General features: G+C 35.8%; 2 protein-coding genes and 1 pseudogene across 2 annotated transcripts; all 3 read right to left on the reverse strand.

Moving 5' to 3' along the window:
- Positions 1-4,064: 4,064 nt before the first annotated feature.
- Positions 4,065-5,698, reverse strand: LOC104789731 (protein FEZ pseudogene; annotated as a pseudogene).
- Positions 5,699-14,241: 8,543 nt separating this feature from the next.
- Positions 14,242-15,539, reverse strand: LOC147944845 (uncharacterized). The gene is made up of 3 exons (XM_087512745.1): positions 15,378-15,539; positions 14,707-15,258; positions 14,242-14,286 (listed from the first exon to the last, which is right to left on the reverse strand). Exons 1-3 carry the CDS (start codon positions 15,537-15,539, stop codon positions 14,242-14,244), a joined length of 759 nt encoding a protein of 252 aa, XP_087368871.1.
- A 970-nt stretch (positions 15,540-16,509) lies between these two features.
- On the reverse strand, positions 16,510-19,289 carry LOC104788032 (sphinganine C4-monooxygenase 1). Its single transcript, XM_010513710.2, has 2 exons — positions 18,237-19,289; positions 16,510-17,334 (listed from the first exon to the last, which is right to left on the reverse strand). Exons 1-2 carry the CDS (start codon positions 18,459-18,461, stop codon positions 16,780-16,782), a joined length of 780 nt encoding a protein of 259 aa, XP_010512012.2. The 5' UTR covers positions 18,462-19,289; the 3' UTR covers positions 16,510-16,779.
- Positions 19,290-20,263: the final 974 nt, after the last annotated feature.

Raw genomic sequence — 20,263 nt, forward strand, 5'->3', positions numbered from 1 at the left:
ATGGTGTATAGTTTGTTAAAAAAAGTAATTGTTGTATAGTTTGCTTTTTGAATTTCAACATTGTTACAAAAATATCTTCCTTCCATTTTTTAGTTTTAGCATCTAATATATTTCATAATGAAATCATACATTATAGAACCTAAAAAAAAAAATATTGATCAATCCAACTAAAAAATATAAAAATTGAAACCAAATAAAAATAGAAAATGGTTTCATACTTTTAAAGTAAAAACTGAAACCAAATTAACTTATGATAGATTAATTTAAAAATATAGAAGATTTTCATTTATATATATATATATACAAATCATATTATATTCAATAATCATATCTTCCTTCCATTTTTTAGTTTTACTAATATATTTTATAATGAAATCATACATTATAGAACCTAAAAAAATATTGATCAATCCAACTAAAAAATATAAAAATTGAAACCAAATAAAAGTAGAAAATGGTTTCATACTTTTAAAGTAAAAACTGAAACCAAATTAACTTATGATAGACTAATTTAAAAATATAGAAGATTGACATTGTTTTGTAAATGATTTCTTCAAATAGTCATCGATATATTAATCTATTAATCATCATACTGTAAGACATCATTTTAAAAAAAAAAACTTCACAAATCATATTATATTCAATAATCATATCTTCCTTCCATTTTTTAGTTTTAGCATCTAATATATTTTATAATGAAATCATACATTATAGAACCTAAAAAAATATTGATCAATCCAACTAAAAAATATAAAAATTGAAACCAAATAAAAGTAGAAAATGGTTTCATACTTTTAAAGTAAAAACTGAAACCAAATTAACTTATGATAGACTAATTTAAAAATATAGAAGATTTTCATATATATATATATACAAATCATATTATATTCAATAATCATATATCATGTATTAAAGATACAACTCAAATTTGTATTTAATAGTATTATATAAGTTACAGTTTGACTGTCTTTAAAACATATGTACTAAAAAAATGGTATCAAACATAATTGTTTTATCTCCTCCAAGAAATAATAGAAAACAATAGTTTCAAAATTAATTTATTGTTAATTATACTATTTATTTTAAAATGATTAGAAATAGAGACAATTTATAGAAGAAAAAAATATGTATATTAAATTTGATACACTTTTATTTTCATGAATTACTATAAAAAAATAGTTAGACTTAGAGTATAAGATATATGTTTTGTGATATCGTTTTAATAAATTATTTTAAAATTGACTTCTCATATTAAAAATTGTTTGTTGTTAACTATTACTTTTAGATATGAAAATAAAATTAATATATAGGACAACATAATTTATCTATCAAAGTAAGGTATTACACTTTTTTCTTAGAATACTTATCAGTTTTTTTTTCCAAAAAAATTATAAATAAATTAATTTATCATAATTATTTAACAAACACACAAAAATTAACTAACTTTGCAGTAACTAATTGTCCTATTACTATAAAATGGTTTCATACACTTCAAAGTAAAAATTAAAACCAAATTAATTTATAATAGACTAATTTAATATAAAAGATTTTCTAATATATGAAAACCTTATATTATATTCAATATGATTAGGGTATTTCTCTATTGTGAATGTGTTGTCTCTCTTGTTTGACGTGTGTAACAAGAACCGAGGTGAACCAAAAAGTTAAAGATTCGAAATTAGAATTAGCATAGCATTAATATTTAGGTTTTAAGAATCTAGTTTATGATGGAAAAAATCAAAAAAGTAGTTCAAAATAATACAAACAAACTACAAAGTTATGTCTTGGACCAGTTTTAAATTTTCATTCGGGTTCTCTTGTACCATAAATTTGGTTTTCTATATACGAAGAGAAAAAACTGATTCACATAGTCTCCCAATCTATTTTCTTATGTTTCTTGACAAAAGGATTTATCTCCAATATCCAAAGTGAGTGTCTGGGTTAATTGGGGTCCTCGTAGCTAGGGGACGAATAAAAAGAAGGCCCAAGCAAAACTAAACCCACTCAAAGGAAGTAAATGGAACGGTTAGAACTTGGAACCCACTCAAAGTAGATTTCGAAGTAGAAAAGTTTAATTGCAAAGTGCTTGGTTAATTTGGACTTTGTTTTTGAATAAACTCGTACGTTTTTTTCTTCAAAACATTTTGTTTAAGGTACAACAACCAGTAGAACCGCATAGATTACAGTATTTGTAGAATTAGAATATTCTCATATTGGTATCGGGTTTTTGACCAATACATAACATAAGAGTCTTCTTTCTTTCTTTTTTTTTTTTTTTTTTTTTTTTTTTTTTTTTTTTATAATAATTTAGGAGTGATCCTAAAAGTTTTCTAGGTGCAAAGACTAATCTTCTGAAGCCGGGGGAAACCATGTTAAATTTTGAACCCTGTGGTCAATGCTACTCGAACCCAGGTGGCGGGATTTTTCTCCCTTTTACTACTGGACCAAGGCGACTTGGTTAACATAAGAGTCTTTTAGTGTTATGTTGAGGAATTTAAGAGAGATAGAGAGATTTTTCCTAAGTGTACCTATAACTTAGCATAAATATTCAAACCAACTGAAATTATTAAACTATTAGACCATTTCCAATGGGAGGGTTTAACTAAGTGTTTAAACACAACAAAAAAGTACGAAAGAGACGAGAACAGGATCTCCAGCTAGATCTTTTGAGACACAATTCAGACACACCCAATAGGCCAATACACATGTAATTTATTTACTTTGCCAATACACATGTAATTTATTTACTTGTTCATATTCTCTTTTAACATTAAAATTTAAATAAATAATCTAATTATATTAAAATACAATATATTTTTTTTGTTTGATATCATCTTTTAAACCCCAACCATCGTGGATGTTCTTAGAACTTAGAACTTTAGAACTTAAACTTTTACGGCATCTCCAATGGTTGGATCCCATTTATGATTGGATCCAATGGTTAGAGCTCCACGTCCTCCGTGAGGTAAAGGATTAGTTATGATTAAAAAACTCTTTTGTTGGACATGAAAGCTTAAAGGCCGTGATTTTATCCAGTGCATAGCCGTGATTACTGATGATCGAATTCTCGGAGATTCGCTGGAGAAGGAAACAAAAAAAAAAGATTTTTCGATATGGATTTCAATCACTCTCTTCCGATTGAAACAAAGATTACGGACGAAACCTTTTTTTTTTTGTCATACACTCGCTTCAACCAACAATAAACTGACACGTATGGTCACTTTAGAGGATCCAAAAGCTCCAAAAATAAACCCAGTTCCACTTGAACACTTAATAGATGGACACTTGAATTAACCCCCGTTGGAGATGGTCTTAGGACTTGGGAAACAAGATACTGTATTAAAATTCAAAAATAATAATTTGAATTTTTTTTGGTCTAACATTACTTTTGATTTAGATTTAAAAATGATGAAGTTTGCATTTTCTTAAAGATTTTAAACATTTTTATTTTGTTCTTATTATATTTGAATATATATATATATATATAATAGTTAAATTTTCATGAAAACACTACAAGCACGCGTTTTGCGATGGACGAATATGTAGCAAATCCCTCGCAAATCGATAAAAGCGAGAGATTTCTCGTACTTTCTTCACAAATCCACCGCAAATTTGCGAGAGCTATAGTCCGTCGTAACTGTTCCTCGCAAAACGCATGTTTTCTTATAGTGAAATTGGTACAAAATATTCCTACGCATTTTCTAATATTCTTACGCATTTCCTAAATTAACATTTCTAACTATATCTACGACCACTAGTTTTTCGTAATAAATTGCAGGTTGTAGTAACTCATGTTGTTTTCCTGTATGCAAAACGTTTTTTTTTTATATATATATACAAAATCGTGTCTAAATTTTAATACGTACTACACCGGCTTGTGTCTGGATCGCATTGTGCTAATTAGTCAGGTTATCTGGGCTTAGAACTGGCCTAATTAGGTTTGCAGAAATTAAAAACAAAAAAAAAAACAATAATTTGAAAAAAGAATTAAAAAAAGCAGACATAAAATAATCTTGGGGATGTGATGTTATATCTAAAATATATGGAACAACGTATATCAACTATCAAGTAATGGAAAAAGAAGCAGATAATGAGGAGTAGTAATTCTCTAGCGACATGTAGTGATGCTTCTGATCTCCAACACTACTTGAAGGTAAGTGATAGAGAGCATGATTCGTATTACTCAATATGATCTCCTCAATATGGGTCTCATGATTGTGCGCTTGCGGTAGACTCACCAGAGCAGGACATTGTTTATGCGCCAATATCGCACTACTGAGGTCGATGTTTGAGCCTATAAGATTTGTGTATTGGTTCAGAAAGGATGAGTCTGCTGACGACGAGATCATGTAGTTGTTGATGAACTTTGGGAACTGAGGTGGTTGTGTTTCTTGTGGGACAAGCAAGAGGCTTCTCAGGTACTGTTGGTCTAGACGCGGACTAGGAGTGTGAGTGTCTAAAGAACCGAAATCCAAGTAAGAAAAGGGACTAGTAGTTGTACAAGTACTACTCTCGGTAGCTTCTTTATGATCAAAACATGAACTCGGTTGAGCCACATTCATATCCTCATTGTAAAACTTTAAGCAAGAACTATTCGGGAGGATCTTGTCTAACGAAATTTGGGATATGTTTGATGGTTTTTCACAGGGCTTTATGTCGGCGCGGCGTCTTGCTGTAATGAGGAAACAAAGGAGTGAGATATAGCTCTAAATGCCGTTGTGTTTATCTTCTTTAATATTCTGCATATAGCCCATGAATCCTGCATTTTCACATATATAAATAAGATTAGACCAATTAGGTAACATAAATAGTCCAAAGGAAGGAAAAGAAAAAAGAAAAACAAATATATATAGCTATTATACAAATAAGACTTTTTTTCTGTCAACAAATAAAAGTACAATTTTGTCAACTATATAAGAACCTAGTTTCTTGCTCTTTTAGCCAACGTCACCATGTTATTAATTACTAACTAATCAATTGAGTTAGCTTTAATTAATCTGATTCTTTAAAACCAACATTACATAAGAACAGTCTTGCGTTTAAACCTTTTCTCCATATGCATGCATGCCATGGGCTTATAACTAAAATGATAATGTAGCTTAACTACTAACAACATGAATATTGCTTACGTTGGAAGAGACATGATGCGTATCACCAAGAATGTGTGAAGAAGTAGAAGGCAAACGAAACTCATGCATCATCCAATCTGTCTTAATGCCTTTAGCAGCTTTTCCACTGTAATACACAAGTGACTTCCTCAAGCCAATGCACTTGCTTCCGTCCGATGAGTATATCGGCCTGTCCGTTCCCGTGGCTTTCCAGAATCCAGCACCAGTCACTCGATTCGGTCTCGTGCTGTTCCTATACTTTCTATCTCTTGGACAGTAGAAGTACCACTCTTTCTCACCCGTCATTGCAAACTCTACATTCACCAAAGGGATTTTATTAAAAAATATATATAGTTTAGGGATTTAAAAAGGAGATAGTAGAAAGTAAAAGAGACTGTACTTGGAAGATCCCATGGGTCATATTTGTAGATATCAAGCTGTGTAATGAGCTTGATGGAGAGTGGGCGATCTTCAACCTTCCGCTTTAGATAGAAACTCACGAGCTCCTCGTCCGTTGGATGAAACCTAAACCCAGGCAACAACACATCTTCCATTTTCCTAGCAGCTTCTTCGTTAAATTCTCCCATATAGTATTAACTAGTGAATGTTTTTTGGACAAGGGTTATAAACTTTTAACACTCTTGTGTTTAAGCCTACCGTAAGAAGAAAGATATTGGGTGAGTGTGACAAGAGTAGTGAGGTTTTTTTCTAACCCCTAAATGGGAAAAAAGAGAGAGTTGGTAAGAGTGAAGTTTATTTGCTTGATTTGAACACAAATATATGCTGCCCTGTGGGTCTGACCCCGAAGGATCAGCCGCCTTTTCCGCTGATTTTACACAAATATTTTATTGTAAAGAGTTGTTTGATATCAAAAGTGTAAGTCTTTAGTAGAAGCATCTCTAGATAAGAGTTTGTGTGCTGTCTTGGAATATACGTCATAGTAGTTCAAATTTGACCTCTTAGTGGACTGCTTTAAGTCACTTTTGTAAAATACGATATGGCAAGAGATTGAAGTTGCAATTGTTTGTAACCAAAATACGTTTTGCATACACTCTTGTGTAAGGTTCTTGTCATTGGATAAATAAAACGCCTACATGACATGTTGTGTTTGTGTTTGTGACCAGTTTCGTTTTAAATTATCTGAAGGTTCTATATAAAAAAAATATTAATTATACACGAAAAAAATAAACAAACATAGTGCTAGTATATACTGTACTACTGTAATTTATGTAAACTGTAATTAATAAATGTGTTAAGGTCCCTCTTGTTTGACGTAATGACGTGTGTAACAAGAACCGAGGCGAATTAAAAGATTCGAAATTAGAATTAGCATAGCACTAAGATTTAGGTTTTCAGAATCTAATGTTATGATGAAAAATTCAAAAAGACTAGAATATTTTCCGGAAATCCGAAAATCTCTGAACGTTTCATTTTTATTCCAACAGGTTAATTCTATCCCCACTGATTTCTGTCAGGAACTGACAAAATTAAGTTTCGACTTAAAAGACAAAAGATATAACATGTGACTGACTATAGTATGTTGACCATTTTTATCTATCCTTCATGTGATCTAATCAGATATGTGAACCAGATCATTACACTCAATCTAGTTTAACTGAGACGTAAGTTCTTCGTAGTATATAATAGTTGATCGCTTATAATATCATGAATCATGACACAGTCATAATATTGTTCTATGGTAAACATGTACACAATATCGTGTCGTGTCCACCAAAACCCATTCAAGGTAACATGTCAACTGATAAATTCTCACGAATACCTTTTTGGTATAACGTGTTCACAGTCGTACCATTAATATGACTACTTAGTATGAATACCACGTTAACATGTTACTGTCTTACTGATAACGTTTATATGACTATAGTCTACAGGGAGTACCTATCCACTTTTTTTCACGTCCACATGCGTATTAGTAACGGAAAAAGAGTAAGTTTGAATTAGTGAGTTTTAGATGTGTATAACTGTATACAATACCTCGGATACGTTCATTTACTTCCACATTAAACAGATTAATTTATGACACAAGAAATGATATTTGAAGACTTATAGTACGATCTAAAAAACTCAATTACAAGAGGGCGCCTGAAACATTTACAAGGCAAAAGTCAAATCTGCCTATTTTGTTTCTCATTTTTTATATGGGTATTGTCAAAATATCGAATACCAAAGTATAGAATCTCTCAACAGTTTCCTGCTTTTAGTAAATCTAGTTGAGGTTAACATTTACTTCAATAACCTGAGTTTTCTTTAATACTATTTTATCTCTACAAGGACCATCATTTTTATCAATTATTTACTACAATGTCAAATAGTAATTAATATGTACCAGCTGAATAGGTTAAAATTAAAAACCAGAAAGTGACCGAGACTAATGCATGATGTCCAAATCAATACTTGAATTGATACTAATTTGTACTCCGTAATTACCTTAGTAAACTAGTTTTGCTCCTATTGTATATGTCGCTCTCAACGAATGTCCTTTTACATTTTTGTTTCTGACTTTTAAAAATCTGTCTCCTAACCGATTGATCTACTCCAAACCAGAATCAAACTATATATAGGCCAAACTCTAGGAATATATCAAATTCAATGAGATCACAAAAAGCCAAGTTTCCTCGGTAAATACCATTTTGTCTCTTCAAGCTTTCTATTGACTCATTTTAGTTTTTTTTTAACTTCCCAAACGTGTGTACTTGATTTTAGAGCTTTATATAAATAAATAATCCATTGTGTTATTATGAAAATGTTAGGAGTCAAAGTTGAAAATCTTAAAGCCCAAGCACCCATACCTCTGTCTTCGCGAACATGTTGTATGAGTATTAATAATGTCTTGGCTTTGTCTCTAGAAATCACATTTATATTGCACCAAAGTCTAGTCCATCTCCACTTACCATTTTTGAATAATATATCATTAGAGTAACCGACCTCCTTAAGACCTTAAATAATTCTCATCAACAAGACGATGATCAAAAAATTTGTAAGATTCTGGCTTACACACTACAAAGTTCAAAGAATCCAATATTAAAATACGAAAAAATGTAATCTGTGGACACTTTACTCTGTCCTGATTAGGATTGAGCAAGTTTCAACCCAAAAGCATTCTCTCTAAACATGGAAAAGAGGTTAGTTTACTCTGTCCTGATTAGGATTGAGCAAATTTCAACTTTCAACCCAAAAGCATTCTCTCTAAACATGGAAAAGAGGTTAAATGAAAAAAAAACCAACGAGTTCTGCTTCGACTTCAGCCAATACTTTGAGAACCCTTGCATAGAAAACGGATTTAGATGACAAAACATTCTCATAACAGTGAATGTAATCCTTGGAAATAAATTTTGTTCCTCATGTCATCAAAATTATCATACACTCCTTAAAAACCGTCCCACAAAGACCATAAGCCGAAGCCAAAACAATAACAATGTTGTTATGTGATGAGTCCGTTTACGAGAGAGATGTGCAAATGCGGTTTAAATCAGCATTTAGTTGCAAAATTCATAGAGATCCCATGGTAAAGTAAAGGTTATCTTATAAGCATTTTTCACAATATCTTACTAAATTTGGAGCAGCCCAAGCGAGTGTAGTAGATAGAATAGTCATGATCCCTATAAGTGTAAACAAAGACGTGAGCTTTTGCAAATCTTAAAGAGTTCAGCTACAACTGTTACGTTCATGTTGATAAAAAGTCAACAGCTTTGATCAAAGAACATAACCAATTCAAAATCTGAACTTCGCTCAAATAAACATTGTCACACAAAAGTAAATTTGATCAAACAAAGAGAAGTGGAGTAACTGATAGATTAGTGACTGAAAATAGTGAAATCAATAGCATTGGTCTTGATTTTGAACCTTGAAAATATAAGTGTCATCTATGTTGTCGGAACTGGACATGACTCAAGTTGTCTCTGTGTAGTCTTCGTTTGAATGAAGCACTTCTTATAGGTTGAGCACTGCACCCTCTTCAAAACTCACCTTCAGTCTTTCTAAAGCACTAGAAAACCAAGAAATTTCATCCTTTGCGGAAAATAAGATATACGCATTCAGTTTTACAACACTCGTTTCAGTAATTCTCGTGACCTGCAAGGTTTTGCGAAAATCATAATGAAAATTACATTTATTGAAAATCATTAATGGGATATCATATAATCATATCCCATCTGATAAGGAAATCGAATCATGTAATTGCCTTTACTATTTCATAGGTGATTGATATATCATATCTCTTTGTATTTAAATAGGAAGATACGCTCTCTTGTATAAAGTCTCTGTAAAAGGTTCTTCGTAATATACTGAAAACACTTCTCTTCATCCTCGTGTTCTCACTCTGATCTTACATGGGATCAGAGCCTGAAAATTTTTCCTAAAAAAAAAAAAAAAAGACAAAACAAAGAAACAAACAAACGAAGATGACAACCGAAGGTACAAACTCGAATGGTGCTGCAACAACGACTCTGACAACGGAGGTGAGAAGAACAATCTCACCTTATGATTTGACCTCTGCCGACAATCCGGGTGCAGTGATCTCTCATCCATTGTTGAAGGGAACAAATTATGACGAATGAGCGTGCGGGATGAAAACGGCGCTTAGCTCACGAAAAAAATTTGGATTTATCGATGGGTCTATTTCACGCCCAGCTGAAGGATCTCCAGATTTGGAGGACTGGTGGACGATTCAAGCTTTGCTTGTTTCATGGATCAAGATGTCGATTGACTCTTCTATTCGTTCCAACATCTCACATCGTGATGTTGCGAAGGATTTGTGGGATCAGCTGAAGAAACGTTTCTCGGTGACAAGTGGACCTCGCATTCAACAACTCAAGGCAGAATTGGCTTGTTGTAAGCAGAGAACTCTTGCGGTTGAGGCCTACTATGGAAAGCTCAACCGAATCTGGGATAGCATGGCGAGTTGCAGGCCCCTACGTGTTTGTAAGTGTGGCAAATGCGTCTGTGACTTGGGCACCTTGCAAGAACATGATCGTGAGGAGGATAAAGTGCACGAGTTCTTGTTTGGTCTTGAAGAAAATTTTCGAATCGTTCGGTCCAATCTGGTCTCTCGTGTCCCACTTCCGTCCTTGGAAGAAGTGTACAACATTGTACGTCAAGAGGAAGATTTGGGAAGACATGTGACGAAAGTTTCTGAGGAGAATCAGGAGATCAGTGCCTTTGCTGCTCAAGTCAAGCCACAGTTTCGAAGAGAAGAGAAAGAAAAATTGATGTTCTGTAAACACTGCAATCGTTCAGGCCATGCTTCGGAGAGTTGTTATGCCGTGATCGGGTATCCAGATTGGTGGGGAGACCGACCGAGGTCTCGTTCAGCAACAGGTCGTGGTCGTGGTGGGCAAGGTTTTACGTCTTCCAATGGACGTGGTCGTGGTGCTGTTTCCTTTGCCAACGCCGTTCGTGTAACAGCTCCAGCAAACGGTGAACAAGCAAACTATGTGATTACTGACAAGGATCGTGATGGGGTCAATGGTTTGACTGATACACAGTGGCGCACCCTCATGACTTTTCTGAATGGTAGCACGAATGCCAGCAGCAGTGGCACAAACCTATCCACCGAAAAACTATCGGGTAAGTCTCACTCTACTTGGATACTCGACACTGGTGCATCTCACCATCTTACACGAAAATATCATCTTCTCACTGATGTGAGAGACATGGTACAGCCAGTATTAGTTATTTTGGCAGATGGTAGAGAACGAATAGCTACTAAGGAGGGGACAGTCCTGTTGGGACCAGATTTGTTGTTGAAATCTGTGTTTTATGTTGAGGAATTTCAGTCAGATTTGATTTCTGTTGGTCAGCTAATGGATGAGCTTGGTTGCATAGTACAGTTAGCTGACAAGTTCCTTGTTATTCAGGACCGCGCTTCGAGGATGATGATTGGTGCGGGTAGGCGAGAGTTAGGATCCTTCCACTTATGCACGATGGTGTTGGCTGCTACTGCAAGTGTTCGCGAAGAGAAATCCTATGATTTGTGGCATAAGAGGATGGGGCATCCTTCTCCTAGAGTTGTTTGTTCACTTAAACAAGTTGATGTTTCTGTTGTTTCTGAAATTTCCAATAAGGCGTGTGATATTTGTCTCCGCGCTAAGCAAACCAGATCTTCGTTTCCAATAAGCAATAATAAAACTTCTGCTGTTTTTGAGCTAATTCATATTGATCTGTGGGGGCCGTATAAGACACCATCATCTTCTGGTGCTCGTTATTTTCTCACAGTTGTAGATGATTACTCATGAAGTGTTTGGCTTTATCTTCAGAATGATAAAACAGAAACTGCAACAAACCTCAAAAATTTCATCACCTTAGTTGCTCGTCAGTTTCAAGCACAAGTAAAATGTGTTTGTAGTGATAATGGGACCGAATTCACTTCCATGGGAGCCTATTTTCGTTCTCAAGGGATTGTTCATGAAACATCATGTGTCGGCACTCCTCAACAGAATGGGAGAGTTGAGAGGAAGCATCGCCATATCTTGAATGTTGCTAGAGCATTACGTTTTCAAGCTACCAATTGATTTTTGGGGCGAATGTGTATTAACAGCAGCATATTTGATCAACAGAACTCCAAGCTCTGTGATGAATGGTGAAACTCCGTATGAGAGACTTCATAAGACTGCACCGGATTATTCACATTTGAAGGTATTTGGCAGTTTATGTTATGCCCACAATCAGGCTCATAAAGGCGATAAATTTGCAGCTCGAACTCGTAGGTGCATCTTTGTCGGTTATCCCTATGGGAAGAAGGCTTGGCGATTATATGATCTTGATCAACATGAGTTCTTCGTGTCACGCAATGTCAGATTCTGTGAAAATGAATTCCCGTTTCAACAAGTTGCAGTTCCAATCTCGGGAAGTGATTTACAAGAAGAAGGAGCTGTCTTATGGGCCTCACTTATTTCTGATCCTTTATGCGATTTAAATGGTCAGCCCAACATTCCAAGCCCAACAACTTCTGCTGGCCCAATAACCTCCTCCTTGAATGAATCGTCGGGGTCGTCTTCAACCGAGACATCCCCTGTTGTTCTGACATCTCCACCACCGGCTCCGTCCCCTTCTTCCGACACTCATGCTTCACCCGCTTTAGGTGATTCTTCCTCCGAGTCTAACTCTCCTACGGGATCCTCATCTCCCGAGCCGATCTCCTCGCCATCGTCCTCTGCGATCTCTCCGCCTGATTCTCCACGCTCTGCCACTGCAGAGTTATCTGAAGCCGAGTCTGTTCCTCCTGTTGAACCAGTCAATCCGGTCCGGCAGAGTACACGACCACGCACACGCTCGGTCCGATTACACGGGTATGTCACCAATACAGTACACACACGCTTGTTAGATCCATCTAAATCAAGGTCTTTGTATCCTATTGGAAATTACATTGGCTGTACTCGTTTCTCTGCCACACATCGGGCCTACTTAGCAGCTATTACAGCTGTCGTTGAACCAAAGTCTTTTAAGCAAGCAATGGAAATCAAAGTTTGGAAAAATGCAATGGGGTCTGAAGTTGATGCATTAGAGGCAAACGAGACATGGACCATCGAGGATTTGCCTCCTGGAAAACACGCAATTGGCTCTAAATGGGTTTATAAAGTTAAACACAAAGCGGATGGTACTGTTGAGCGTTACAAAGCGCGACTTGTCGCTCTTGGAAATAAACAGGTAGAAGGCGTTGATTATGGAGACACCTTTGCTCCTGTTGCAAAGATGGAAACTGTTCGTTTGTTTCTTGCCACTGCTGTGGGTAACAACTGGCCTGTACATCAAATGGATGTTCAAAATGCAATTTTACACGGTGATCTTGATGAGGAGGTATACATGAAACCTCCACCAGGTTTTCATGTCTCTGACCCTAATAAAATATGTCAATTGCGCAAATCCCTGTACGGTCTCAAGCAAGCTCCGTGACTATGGGTTTGTCCAATCTCTCTCCGACTACTCGTTGTTCACGTTTGCTAAAGGAGGTATTCACCTTAACCTTCTTATCTATGTTGATGATATGATTGTGACCAGCAATTCCGTTGGTGCTTTGGAGATTTTTAAAGACTATCTTGCTTCTTGTTTCAAGATGAAAGATCTTGGTCCTGTGAAATATTTTTTGGGGATTGAGGTTGCTAGAAGTTCTACAGGTTTCTACTTGAGTCAACGTAAGTATGCCTTAGAAATTGTATCTGATGCTGGTCTCCTTGGGTCCAAACCAGAATCTTTTCCACTAGAGCAGAACCACAAGCTTGCTCTTTCCAAGTCGACATTATTGTCTCAACCAGCTCGGTATCGCCGGTTAGTTGGTCGACTCATCTACTTGTCTGCAACCCGACCTGATTTGGCTTTTTGCGTTCATGTTTTAGCACAATTTATGCAAAAGCCTAGAGAGGATCATTGGCAGGCAACATTAAGGGCTGTTCGATATTTAAAGGGGACTGCAGGACAAGGGATTTTGTTGCGAGCTACGACAGACTTTCAGATTCAGGGTTGGTGCGACTCCGACTACGCGACATGTCCTACGACTCGTCGTTCAGTTACTGGTTATTTTGTTCAACTTGGCACATCTCCGATATCTTGGAAAACAAGAAAGCAGAAAACAGTGAGCATGTCCTCAACTGAGGCCGAATATCGAGCTATGGCGTTTCTTACAAAGGAGTTGCTATGGCTCAAACGTGTTCTCTACGATCTTGGTGTTCGACATGCTCAACCTATGCGTGTTTTGTGTGATAGTAAATCCGCCATCTACATCGCAACAAACCCAGTGTTTCATGAACGCACAAAACACATTGAAGTCGACTGTCATTTTGTTCGTGAAAAGATACAGTCCGGGATCATTGCTACAACTCATGTGGAGACCACTTCTCAACTGGCTGACATCTTCACCAAGCCACTGGGCAGTCAATCTTTTGCAAGCTTTCGAGACAAACTGGGCATTCAAGATCTACATGCTCCAGTTTGAGGGGGGGGGTAATGGGATATCATATAATCATATCCCATCTGATAAGGAAATCGAATCATGTAATTGCCTTTACTATTTCATAGGTGATTGATATATCATATCTCTTTGTATTTAAGTAGGAAGATACGCTCTCTTGTATAAAGTCTCTGTAAAAGGTTCTTCGTAATATACAGAAAACACTTCTCTTCATCCTCGTGTTCTCACTCTGATCTTACAATCATAATGAGAAGTCTACAAAAAAACGAAACCACACAAAGCACATGTTCTTTAGAAATTACAATTCACATTCCATTCATTTCAACAATTGAGATCCTTCCCATGTAAACTAGTCAGCAAACCTTCTTTCACGGGTGGTTATAAAAGTTTTTTGAATCTTTCATTTACAAGTTGATGATTTGAAATTTTTTTACCTCACGCAAGTAGTTGAGAGGAGTGATGTTTTAAAATTTACGAGTATGATGTCGTAATTGAATTTAATAATTAAAACAATAAAGTGGAAATTTTTCTACGGCTTAATCTTAATTTTTTTTTTCTTTTTCTTTTGACAACAATAAGATCAGCTCAAAAGAGCCAATGTGAAGGAAAAGAGTTTAGAAAAATAATCGGATGCGGAGATGTATGCGCCTGGCGTGCCAAAGAATCCGTATTTACATTAGTATATCTAGAAATAAGAGATAAAGAGAAAGAAGAAAACTCCTTCCTGTCTATCCTGATATCATCAAGGTAAGTCTTGAAAGCTGGCCAGTCCTGAGGAAAAAACACCATCTTCACCAAGTCTGAGCAATCTGTATAAAACGCTACCTCCCGATAGTCATGGCCAATAATGCACCGCATAGCCCAGACAAAGGTTTCTACTTCAGCATGCAATAGGGAAAGATTGCTTCTGAAATTGGCCGCTCCCTTCTTCGTCGAAGCATCCTGATAGGATGAGCACACCCAACCTGCACCCGCATAGTCATCCTCCGCTTTCCATGAGCCATCAACAAAACACCTGTAACCAGAATAAGCAATAGGGAGATTCCCTACGCTCCCCCCCTCCTCTCGCCCACTAGTGGCTTTGGGACTCAATGACACATTCTCACCCACATCCTCTGCCTGAGCCTGCAACCATGTAGCCCCCTCCCCTACCGCTAACCTTACAACCTCGTCGGGTTTATCCATCATATTCTCAAACACAAACGCATTCCGCGCCTTCCAAATATACTACATCATTCAAGGAAAAGCCGCTACATGAGAACCTGGATTGGCAGAACCCAGGAAATGATCCATATTTGCATACAGAGAGTCTGTAGGGAAAGAAACCGATCCAACTGGCACCTCACCTGAGCTAAAGCCCAAGTCTGTCGAGCTGACAGACACCTAAAAATAGCATGATTCACCGTTTCCTCATCAGCCCCACAGCAAGCACAACCGGCATCACAAGCAATGCCCCACCGCTTTAGATTTGTCGTAACCGATATACACCCGGATAAGACTTGCCACATAAAATGCTATATTTTCGGAGGACAAGCCACCCGCCAAACTCCGGCGAGGAGTGGAATAAAGTCTGGCCCAAACCGAGGCACCTGAGACCCCTGTTTCGTCAAGCGTTATGTATTATACCCTTAATATTTATCAATTTAAAATACATAAAATATGATCATGAATAAAAATATTTATACATTATATTGATTTTATATTTTGTAGATGACCAAAAATGCATTCAGTTGCCAATTAACACATCAATATTTCTAATTATTAAACTGTTTTTTTTTCTTTCCCGCATACCCTTTATGTATATATATATATATATATATATATATATATATATATATATATATAAATATGTTAAATCTGCCTATTTTGTTTCTCATTTTTGTGTGGGTTTTGTCAAAATATCGAATACCAAAGTATATAATTTCTCAATAGTTTCGTGCTTTTAGTAGATATTTTTGAGATTATATTTACTTCAACACCTTATGTTTTCTTTTAAATTTTTCTTCTTTACAAGTCAATTTTATCAATTATTTATTTACCGCACCAAATATCAATGGAAAAATATTATAAAAATGCTTAGCGAAAAAAATTGTAAAAAACCTCAATTTTGTTTGTGTTGAATTAATCAATCCTCATCAACAAGATCTGTGGACACACATATGTCCTGATTTTGATTTATTAACCTGATCTTTGAGGTATCAAACTCTGTCTTTATTCCTTACCTAAAGAACCATACACTCACTATTACAAGAGAGCTTCTAGATCATTAACTCTCTAATCCGTTGTTAATACTCTCAGATAATGCATGATTGCTACAACCTCACAGATCTCCTCTGCACTTCCAACTTCATCTACCTCAGCTCACCCACGTGCTCCTTCCCTCTGATCATAGCCACAGTTGTTTTATATGATCTCCTAAACTGCATTACTAAAAATGTAACCAAGTCTCCAAGTAATTTTAACTCAAATCTTCACGGATGCCCTTTGTAAACAAATAGATTAAAAGTAAACAGTACTGTGTGGTACAATAATACATGCAAAACAAAAATCCAAAGTAGAACAACAACTCGATAATGTTTATATACAAATCTCAACTCTGACTACTTCGCTCTTGTAAAAAAAAAAGAGGCAAAAACGCAAACCAGTTCTGTTTCTGATTTAAAACCACACCTCCATGACACAAGTATATCATCCATTAGCAAACCTCAGTGCAGATAAAACAAACATATATCCACAAATCCACAAATCTTAATCATCTTTGAATTCTTTAGTCGGGCGTGCTTCGAATCCTCCATCTTCTCTTTTCTCGAGCGAGTAAGGCATGTAAGTTCCCAGAATCCGATCCCACATGACAAAGAAAGGCTGAGAAAAATTGTATTTGGTTCCATAGAGCTGATGATGGATATCATGGTAAGCCGAGTTGTTCTTGAACACCATATGGAATAAGTTTCCAGGAAGCCAGAGACCGCAATGGTCATCCACGGTCTTGATTGTGGCGAAAGAGAAGAAGAAGATGGAAGTTCTTGGTGACATACCAGAGACTAGGAAAGATAAGGCCCCTCCAACTGTATCCAAGAGAAGACCTTCTACTGGATGGTTGTATAACGCTCCATATGCATATGGGACGATGAGACGATGGTGTTGAGAGTGGATATGTTTGTATAAGAACTTGTTGTGATGCATATATCGATGCATGAAGTATTGCCATGTGTCGAGGATTATCATGGCCGTCACAAACTGTCTTGCTAGGACCAAAATGGAAAACTGTTGCGCTTTGTCTGCTTCGGCATCACTTCCTGTCACCTGCATAGACACAATAGATAAGCATATGTGATGAGTGTTAACGCAAGACACCAGAACAAACGAAGAAAAAAGTTATTCCATGGTATTGACAAATCAATCTATCAGAGACTCTATTAAAGACTTGTCTAGCAACCCACGCCAAGACATAACAAGTACTCAGGCTAAACATCATTCAATGCAGCAGAGTAGAGCTAACTAAGGCAAACAAGAATCTATGACACTGCTACATGGATTATAACACCATTCCTGCTATCACTACATAATAACTCGTTGCAATTTATTCAACAGAAAACCTTGTGAAAGCATATTTATCAGACTTAGCAAAGTTTTATATTGCTACTCATCAGAAAAGCTGATAAGAACCAGAGTCAATATCCAAATCAATATCCAAATCAGTAGCCAAACCAGAATCAATATTCCTCTCTAAATCTGAATACAAGTGACAAACACAGGAAAAACCAACGAAAGAGTCCTAGGGTGAATTCTAGAGCACCCTAAGCTCTCCCCATGTCCCAAACCAATAGCCAAATCACTAACAACGCCTTTAACTGGTCTCTTATACTCAAAGCTCTAACTCTGTTTCTAACACCAATCTATCACCAGTCTCATGAAAGATTGAGAACTATTCAACTATCAAGTAACAACCAATCTGTATGATCTACATACAAGGTTAAAATGTTACAGAACATACATAATTGGCAAATGTTACAAAAAAATTTCTCTTTTTGGGTGGACAAGGACAACTAACATCAATTCAAAAAGATTCAACAACCCTTTTTATAAAACAAATAACTTCATCATCAATCACATCAGATAGCAAAACTCCCCAATTTGTATAACCTAACTTTTCACAAAAGCATAAACACAAAAAATGGGATTACGAAAGAAGAAGAAAACTATACCGTGAACAAAAGAATAGCGACAACAGCTTGAACAACCTGCTGAAGAAGAACACCTTTGACAACATTAGATTTCGAAACAAGATTCTTCTCTGCTTCTTCAGCCTTTGAATGTAATCTATAACTCTCCAAAGACGATAGCGCTACGTAAATCCCAGAATACAACCAATACACCACAATCGGAGCCACAGTTCCTAACAATTCATCCGATACAGCAAAACCCATCATTCCCTAAAAATCTCTCTCCCTAATCTCAGATCCTCTTCTTCATTAAATGATGATACAGAGAGGGGGCAATAAAATTATGCAAAGATTTGATTTTTCACAGGAATCAAAACAGAGGAAAACTACCAAAGGTTTGATTTTTATCCTTCAAAATAGGGAAATTTTGATTGTTGAATCGATGATTGAGGATTGTTTTAGGGTTTGGGTATTATTGTTGATGAGTTGACAAATCAAACGATGAAGAAGGGAACACAAAAAAAAAAAAAAAAAAAAAAAAAACAATACTTTTGCGTTTTGTCTGAGAGACAGACGTGGCTGAACTGTACTCATTGAAAGAAAAAAATAATAAAAATAAAATATCTGAGTTATCTAGTGTGGTTATATGTACAGTGAGTGTACCTACGTGGTAAAATATGAAGCGTTTATAAATTGTGATGTGTTTTTTAAACGTTAGATTCGGTAACAAATATCTTGTTGACGTGTTACTTACCGTATTTAATTATTATTACTGTTAGCGATGGTTTTTGTTTTGTTCCTCGTTTTAGTTCCATGTCATCTGCGAAACGGTGCCGTATATTATGATGAATCCTTAGAGCCATGTCCAGTGGCAGTTTTTTATGGGTTACTCAGTCAGTTTCTGGACCAAAAATAAATCGAAAACAAAAAGAAAAACCCAAAATGTTAAGAATCGTTACTCAAGTGAGCATCGGAAAAACGCTTGAAGCAACGATAGGTGGCAACTTCTGATTGGATGCCTTTTAAAATATAAAACACCAATATTTTTTTTCCTCGTTTTCTTTTTTTCTTTTCCCGACTCTCTCTTTTTTTCTCTCGCGACACTTCCCTCTCTCTCTCAAAAACCATTCGACAAATCCATAAAAATCATTTGATTGAAGGTGATTACGAAGGTGGTCGTCGTGGGGGAGGTTTCTTCTCCAGTCGCAGTGGTGCTCGTCGTGATGGAGGGCGCGGCGGCAGTGGCAATGGCAGTCGTGGCGGTGGTGGTGGCGGTCGTGGGGAACAGCGATGGTGGGATCTGGTAATTTGTTCCTTTCTCTTTTCTTGTAAGTCTACCTTTCTCTCTCTCTCTCTCTAATCTTTTTCCTTTACGGTGAATTGATGATTTCTGCAATCTAGATGAATTGTGTGTCCCCACTAAGCTAACGGTGTGGTTTAGAAAATACTTTGGTGTGCCAAGTGATAGGAGCCAAGAGGGTTTAGAAGTCGCACAATTCCTTGCATGAAAATCTTCTCATCTGTTTTTAATGTTTCACTATCAGCTAAATACAGAAAAACGGATAAATATTTGCCATCTGCTCTAGAGTTTCCCTTCGGATACACCTTTAGAACCATACAAAACACATATATACAGTGTCGTGCTCAGGCTATTAATTGGTGGCTTAGGGCAGATAAAAATTATGGTTTTTGTTATTAAAGATATTAAAATAATTTTTTTTATTTCAAAGACAACAATTATCTTAAGATGAAAAAAGAAATAGTATAAACCAAAATTCTCTATCTTTTTTCCTAAAAATATTTTTAGTCACAATTCCAATACATAATTCTTTTATTATTAATTATCTCTTTTTTATTAATTGTCTTCCATTAGTATTCTTATACAATAGTTATAACTATAAAACGTAATTATTTTACGTGCAGAAATTTCCTTATACATAAAAAATATAGATTTTCTTGTAATGATATAATGTCATGGATTTCTCAAACAAAACACCACTTTACAAACATATTTATGTCATCAACTTAGATATATATATAAGCTTAGATAGAAAAAAATGTGGCTTAAT

The sequence above is a fragment of the Camelina sativa genome, chromosome 5, assembly GCF_030686135.1.
Source record: "Camelina sativa cultivar CO46 ecotype springtype chromosome 5, ASM3068613v1".
Lineage (NCBI taxonomy): Eukaryota > Viridiplantae > Streptophyta > Magnoliopsida > Brassicales > Brassicaceae > Camelina > Camelina sativa.

Coding starts and splice junctions, on each gene's coding strand:
- LOC104788032 (XM_010513710.2), bottom strand. CDS start 18,461: ATGATGGGTTTTGCTGTATCGGATGAATTGTTAGGAACTGTGGCTCCG. Junction 17,335..18,236: donor TCGCTATTCTTTTGTTCACG/GTATAGTTTTCT, acceptor GTGTCTATGCAG/GTGACAGGAAGTGATGCCGA.
- LOC147944845 (XM_087512745.1), bottom strand. CDS start 15,539: ATGTGGCAAGTCTTATCCGGGTGTATATCGGTTACGACAAATCTAAAG. Junction 15,259..15,377: donor AGACTTGGGCTTTAGCTCAG/GTGAGGTGCCAG, acceptor TGAATGATGTAG/TATATTTGGAAGGCGCGGAA. Junction 14,287..14,706: donor TTATTTCTAGATATACTAAT/GTAAATACGGAT, acceptor GTTTTTTTGTAG/ACTTCTCATTATGATTGTAA.